The following is a 7,898-nucleotide window of genomic DNA, read 5'->3' as shown; positions in this document are numbered from 1 at the left end:
GATTGGTCGCCCCTTGCCATTCGAGGCCTAAATGTTTAAGCAAAACTTTATTTATTGCGTCAAAGGGCATGCAAAAATCAATGAATTTAATATTATTAAGTGCCAAACTCAATGGTGAAGGTATACTTCTAATACATGTTAAGGAACAGTAAATTTTAGAAAACTTACTTTTTCTCTTTCTGAAATTCGGGAAGGCTGATTTACATGAGCCTTCCAACTGTCACCCACCTGATAATGTCCCATGGATGGGAAAACTGCACCAATATTAAAGACGGATGCATATATTTTGGGGAGACATTTGTGTTCTTCTGTCAGGATGGCCAATTGGACTGTGCCCTGAAACAAAATTAAATTAAAAAGAGCCTCCTCTGTTTCAGGCACTTGTCACGTGACTCATAAACAGTCCCCCTTTATGTCCTCCTTCACAGAGGGCACGTATTTTGCATATTCTTATGAGCTCCGACAAAGAATAGCTCCAGCCATCTATACAAAGGTTTGCTGTGCGATTCATCCTCAACATTTTTTTTAAAATGCAGGATTTGTTATTTAATGCTTTAGCTAATCATTATCATAGGTCCTAAGAATAACTGTAAGGTGTTAGGGTGTCAGAAACTTGCATACATTACTAGAAATGTACATCTTGTTGTCCCTGAGAGTTGCATGTCTAACTGCTTTTCATTTTGCAATATGTGTGCTTATCATTTATATAATACACACTAGCCTTAGAATATTAAAAACGTTTATGTTATTAAAAATGCTCACTGATATTATGTTTAATTTGTTGATTATCATTTATTGCAAACCTGTGGTGCCTTGTTCAGAGTGTGGCATTTTTTTCCTTTTATTTAGTTAGTCTTACAAACCTTCGCACATATTAATGATAAAACAATTGATTATGTTGATGCTTGGTTAATGCTTCATTCAAATCTTACGAGCTTGCAGTTTTCCACTGCCAGTGCGCAAATTATAGTCCCGCCATCAGCTGTTTAATGAGCTGCTTCTCACCCATAGCATGGCTTCAGTGCTTCGGCACTCCTTTGGCTTCTCTCTACCATATCCAGGATATTTTTCATTGTCTTACAGTTTATTTTTCCACCTGTATTACATTTGTTGTTTACATATGTACCTTAAGGTAATCTTCCTTTTGACACATCATTGGTATTTCAAGCAAGATAATTAGTGAGCTCTATTTAAAAGATATAGGGCCATATGTATCAAAATGTTGTTTTGCGATTCTCAAATTTCGATTTTCTGGGAATCTCAATTTGAGAATCGCAAAAAGCTATGTATGGGGGATTTGCTAATAATTTTGAAAATTTCACATATTCCTTATTAGCGAACCGCAAATTGAGATTTGCAAAAAAGGAATACCTTCCCATTCATTCCTATGAGCTACGGGGCCCGTTAGGTATAAATGGGAAGGCATTCTCAATTTGCGATTAGCAATTAGAGAATCGTAATTTGAGAATGCCATTTTAAAAGCCCCAGAGTGTCAAAAGGACACCCTGTTGCACCCCTGAAATATGTATGTATGCACATGTGGCGCACATACATGAGCTAAGGGCATGTATGTGCACTACATGGCACTTTGAAAAATGCAAAAAAGTGAATTTTTCAAAGAAATTGCAAATTATCACCAACTTGAAGTTGTTGGTAATGTGCAATTCCTTACGGCCAAATTGCACTTTTCTGTGTTTCCTGCATTGCATATAAGGAATCCCAATTTGCGATTCCTTAAATGCAATCGCAAAATAGGGAAACACAAATTTAGTGAATTCCTATTTTGCGAGTGGTTTTCTTTCTCATATATTGCACACAGCTGAATTGCAATCACAAACACAGACATTCTGCGAATTTTTGCGTTTGCGATCGCAATTTAGCTTGATACATATGCCCCATATTCTGTATGAATTGATTGTCCTTTATCATGACAATTTTCAAAGTTCCTAAATATAAAATATATCATTATTCAATGAATGAACTGTTCTTTTTTACAGATGGTTGCAAAGGTTTTTTGCTATAATACAACACTACTCATACATAATAAATGAGGTGACAACATTAAAGCATCAAAGAGGAGTCTATTAGTTATTTTTGATTTTTGATTTTTGTATAAATACATGACATTTCAAGAAAATGTAATCAACTTACAGGCAAATCTGGAATTCACTGCTATATTTTATATAAAAAAATGCATACATTTCAAGCATGAGGATTAAACAAAAGAGCAGTGAGTGGTAACAGCTCGTGTTGTGGTCGTTCCAGCGCTCCTGAGCGATAATTTTTCTGTGACATGGCATAATCGCTTAATTTAGGTAATTTTACTTTGTGAGTTTAAGGTGTATCCTAGAATTGTGTGTCATAGTGTAACATCGACAGTGAGCTGCTGGTCAAAATGTCGAATCTGGTCAAGGCAGTTCCTGCAAATGCAGTCCCACAAAATTGAGTTATAGTGTGATCTGTTATTTATAGTAGGTAATCTTGACTGCAGTGCTATAAGGAGAAACACGTTATTATTAACACTTTACCATTCAAAAGTCAAGCAATCTCTACTCAGTGGCAACCTGATGCAACCCTGCAAAAATCCACTATTCAATGCCGAGGAACTACCACTGCTCTGTATCCTTCTGAAGTGACTTTTTTCTGAGTATACATTTCTTTTCAGAAAACAAAAATATAATGGCATATTTGTCTTTCTCAAGGAGAGCTACCTGACACAGCGACCCCAGAGAAGAGAGCAGTCCAACACTGACACTTCCTGTCAGTATATACTCAAGTAAGGAAACTGCTTCCCTAGATAGACCGCTGAGATAAGCATTGCCTACCACAAACAAAGCTCTTAGAACAGTCCCACCCAGCCTCAAACAAGAGCATCTACACACCAACTTAAAAGAGCACACTCTCAAATAAACCCAAAATGCAGAGCACCTTTAGACATTGACAATTCCAAGGACAGCATACTGCCACAAGTGCCACTTACAAATGCACCCTACCAAAGTGAGAACTAACTAACCTAGTTAAACTCAATACATGTAGTTTCATGTAAAACAAACACAAAGTGCAGGTGTGTACCTGTGTTTTCATGAGTTTTCACATTAAAGCCAGACCTAGTGGCGACACTGCTGGTTATATTAACATGTAAAGGGAACAATAACATGGGGAAACTCTGTTATAACGTGTCTGATCAAATAGCGAGAGATAGCCAAGTAGGCAACCATGCAAAAATGTTGTACATTTATTAGGCTTGTGAAAATGCTAGGTTGCAGTAAAGTAGCAAAACACTACTTTTTATTCCAGTTTTACATTTTGAACCAAAAGTCTTGAAGTCAAAAGTGACTGACAGGTTGATGTCTACTTATGATTACAGTGAGACCATTTTTGTGCTCAATAATATTGTCATTATGTGGAGCCGGATACAACTGAAACTTACCAACAATAAGTCAGATTGCCAAATGGAAGTATCAAAAAGGAGGTACCTGAGTATAATTATTGTTGAGAGTTGATGTAAAAGAACAAAAGAACATGCTGCTGGTTTTCTCTATTTAGAGAAACTAGTCTTTCCCAACCCTTTCCTCAGGGCTTGTTTTATCTCCTGGTTTCGAAAGCTGTAAATTAGTGGGTTAAGCATAGGAATTATTACCATATAGAAGATTGATGCCACATAGTCATTGGCCATTGAGTGGCTTGCACTGGGCTTGGCATACATAAAAACAAGTGTGCCAAAAAACAATGTGACACAGACAAAATGGGAGGAACAAGTGGAGACTGTTTTCTTCCTCCCCTTGGAGGAACTTATCCCTAGAATAGCAGACACTATATAGGCGTATGATATAAGGATGATGATTAGAGATATCACTGTAAGTCCACCTACCATTGAAATCAGCACCACTTCATTGATGGTGGTATCAGAGCAAGCGAGCTTCAAGAGTGCAGGTACATCACAGAAGAAATGACTGATCTTATTGTCCTTGCAAAAGGGTAGAGTAAAGGTGAAAACTGAATGTGTTAGTGAATTGATGACAGCAATTACACCTATGCCAACAAGAAGATAGAGACAGGTTCTATTGTTCATTATGACAGGATAGAGCAAGGGATTACAGATAGCTGTGTACCGATCATAGGCCATCAAGGCCATCACAAGAACATCTGCAGTTCCAATTACAAATGATGAAAACATTTGTATTGCGCACCCTGTTAATGAAATGCTCTTCCCCATCCATAGACAGATGGCCAAAATGTTGGGGACAGCGACAGAGGAAATAGAGATATCTACAATGGCCAAACTGCAGAGCAAAAAGTACATGGGGCTGTGAAGGTTATGGTTCACTGTGATCAATACCATGATCCCAATATTGCAAAGAAGGGTAATGCTATAGATAAGGAGGAAGAAACAAAACAAAGGAACCTGCAGTTCTGGGTCTTCTGTAAGTCCTAAAAGAATGAACTCCATCACACGGGTGCTGTTGACTCTTGGCATGGTTGTCAACAATAGAGCCTAAAAGGAAAGAAGAAGGTATATAGAGATGTGAAAGTCTATATAGAACTGCTGAGCACCAATAGTTATGTTATCTATTGATATAAATATTGTAATGTTGTAAGCAAAGAGCGTTATGGTTGAGAGACTTTGTACCATGCACATTACCCCAGTTGGTGTCATTGTGTTGGTTCTGCACCACTATGCTCAAAGATGTGTGGTGAAACAGCATGACACCAGCGTCATTTTCACACGTTTATGGATGTAAATAGTAAGGGCCTGATCTAGCATTTGACGGACAGGGTACAGTCTGTCAGGGTGGTGGAAGATATTACGTCTGACACCCAGATGGACTACTGTCACCCATATGTTGGGTTCACAATTGTCACAGCAAACATCCCTGTATCTTGATAGGAACAGCTGTCAAGGTAGTTTCTATCTTGGTACAAGTACTTTAATGGTTGGTGACCATTGGTTATTATAGCCGTTAACCAAACTGAAAGATTTTGAAAGATTTTGATTTTTCCAAACAAACTCCTAAAGTGGGACGTTGGTAATGAAAAACGAATAATGAATGTCTCACACAACAGGGGGATTTTTCCCCTCTGTGTGGGAGGTCAAACGTTATTTGTTTCTTTTCTCCACCATCAGTTCCTAACTGGTAGTGATAGGCAGAAAAAAGGACGTAACACTATCCACTCTAAATAATGCATGCATTGTAAAGCCCTTTCTCCTATTTCACCTCCTCCCACAGGCTATGGGCTGGGACTCCATTGACAGAAGGTGACAGTTCTCTTACCTCTAGAGAGAATGGGTGGACCATTGATTTTGCGGACAGGGTGCTCTGTCAAATTTGTGCTCTGTCCACCACCTCCAAATATATCCTAAATTCTGCACACAGAAGGTGAATATACACTTAATTTTCATTGTGAATGTTGAATGTAGGGGAAACGACATACATTAATGCTGAATGCAGAGAAAATGCACTAAAGTGAACGTTTGCGAACAAACAACAGCCTCCGTGTTCAGACAGTGTTCACTTCTATGTTATATTAGTTTTGTTGCTTTTTGCACTAGTATAAACAACTGGTGGCGTTACATTATTTGTTTTAGTTTTTTGTTCATCTTGGAAAATAACTGTTTGTTTATTGTGGCTAGTGAGCGATTTGAGGTCCTCTCTATTTATTTAAATCCTTTATCATAAGGACAAAACCATCATGTTACGAATGTTTCCATGAATACCCGCCTATAATGAATTACTTCAGTTTACAGTCACAATGCTATCTTCTGTTTGAACTAGAATGTGATGATATAAAAACAAGCCACACTGCTACATTGCCTTAGTAAGAAAGGTGTAACAAATTGGATTATTACTTGTGAAGGATGCGTGTCCTTCACAAGTAATACATCATCAAATGTAATTTTACTGGGAACTAACTGCTCCATTGTAGCACTTGACTTTCTCAGAGTAGCAAAGCAGAACAGGCTAAGGTCTACTTAGTGGAAGTGGTGTGGGCTAATAACCCCAGCTCACTGCTACACAACAACACTCAGTATAGTATATCCAGTCTTTGCTTTTCATTTAAAAGCACAGCATTGAAACCACTTTGCAAGAGGCTTTCGATAATCTTAGACTCTCCCTCGATGCTAGCAATCTGCCATCTTGGTACTTGTCGATTTGTCGGTCGCCTTCGACACCATCTCCCACAGCACACTTATAAATTGTCTATAGGAGATGGGTGTCAGGCGCACCGCATCTAACTAGCTCAGGAGTTCCCTGACAGATCGAACCTCAAAAGTGCATGCGGGTTCCTTTGTCTCCAGTAGCCAATCCTTCGACAAGGGTGTCCCCCATGGCTCTTTTCTGAGCCCTAAACTCTTCAATCTGTACGTGGCACCCCTAGCCAGTGTGATTAAATCACATAGCTTTAATACAGTATTGCCGGTAGTCTGCAACCTAGGGGTGCTGATTGATGATCACCTCTCTTTGACTGACCATGTCAATCATGTGGCCAGCATGTGTTACGGATTAATGGCCAACCAGCTGTAAGATCTTCAAATAGGTTCCACTGTCATCTAGAATGCCACTGGTTCAAGTATTAGTTATCAGTCGCCTCGACTATGGAAACTGTTGGAAGTCCCAGTCCTGCACCACTTTCACCAAATGCGAGACCCGAGGCTCCTCCCTCAATGTTAGGCCAAGTGAGGACACCGTTTGAGATAGCCCTGCTCACCCCATTAGTAGCTTTCCAATTATCTCCAAGGCACAAGTGTTCAGTATGTAAAACCACACTCACATCAACCTACTGGTGACATCACAAATGAACTCCACATGAGTATTATAAAATAAGTATAAACTTTATGTAAAAAAAGATATACGATCAGACCGCACGATACAAAAGCCAACTTACAGTAAAGGGTAATATTTGTTCCGGCTGGCTGGTAGGTTTCCAACCACCGCTTTCAAAATGCTATGCTTGTCAAAATGCTAGAATCGCACACGTTGCAATGGAGAAACAATAGTGCGCTGCATAACGATATAATCCTGTGCTGGACATGGGAAAAATAATACAATGTGTAAGGATACACCCCAGTACCTTGCAATGGGAGAACTAATGCAATGCATACCACTACAATCCTGAACTGCAAAATGAAGGAATAATGCAATGCGTCACACCCCAATCACGTACTTTGCAATACAGAAATAATGCAACGCAGGCTGCTACAATCCTGTACTGTGCAATGGAGAAATAAGGCAATGCATAGAGCTACAATCGTCAGGCGTTATATGACAGTCCAACAGTTTGATAGCAGCAATATTGCATATGTGTATTACGACAGTCAGCCTCTTTGGTAACAGTTGCCCCCCCACACGTATCAACGATGACATAATGTACAGCTTTCCACTCAGGCCCCAGTACTGCTGCTCCTTTGGTCAGTATGGGCCCCAATCTAAGCTGAAGCAAAGGAACACATCACCATAAGGGCTGAAAGGCCAAGAGAGTGTCCCTCCTAGACCAAACCCGGCCCAGGCAGTGATCCACATTCCCTGGGGGGTGCGACCCCTCTCTTCTCTCCTCCTTCAGCGAACTAGGCCCTCTATGCAGAACTTTCTCAATGGGCCTCAGCGGCTCGGCCTGGCAGCTCAGCTCCTCTGGGACTGCTGGTCTGGGCCACAACTGTTAGGAAGGTCTCAGGTGGCCGCAGGGCCCACGTACCTCATGCCCGTGAGATAACGTTACTCTGGGTGCACTATCACTACAGCACCGTCCGGGTCTTCTCTGACACGAAGCCACACATACAATGCTGATGGGACTTGAAGGACTGGGTTCTGTAAGACCCAGCGGTGCCAGGGCACAACACCTGAAACCTTCGTGGGTAACCTGCTCCGGCGTACGAATCACAGAGACACGGGACACTTCCT

General features: G+C 40.3%; 1 protein-coding gene across 1 annotated transcript; it reads right to left on the bottom strand.

Moving 5' to 3' along the window:
• Positions 1-3,538: 3,538 nt before the first annotated feature.
• LOC147734964 (olfactory receptor 5AP2-like) lies at positions 3,539-4,477 on the bottom strand. Its single transcript, XM_086953710.1, has one exon. It carries the CDS (start codon positions 4,475-4,477, stop codon positions 3,539-3,541), a length of 939 nt encoding a protein of 312 aa, XP_086809836.1.
• Between the last annotated feature and the right edge of the window lie 3,421 nt (positions 4,478-7,898).

The sequence above is a fragment of the Lissotriton vulgaris genome, chromosome 1_2 (genome assembly GCF_964263255.1).
Source record: "Lissotriton vulgaris chromosome 1_2, aLisVul1.2, whole genome shotgun sequence".
Taxonomy (NCBI): domain Eukaryota; kingdom Metazoa; phylum Chordata; class Amphibia; order Caudata; family Salamandridae; genus Lissotriton; species Lissotriton vulgaris.
Note: the sequence above shows the minus strand (reverse complement) of the source record. Positions and strands in the feature narration are given on the sequence as shown.

What these genes read in the sequence shown, in the direction of transcription:
- LOC147734964 (XM_086953710.1), bottom strand. Translation starts at nt 4,477, where the DNA reads ATGCCAAGAGTCAACAGCACCCGTGTGATGGAGTTCATTCTTTTAGGA.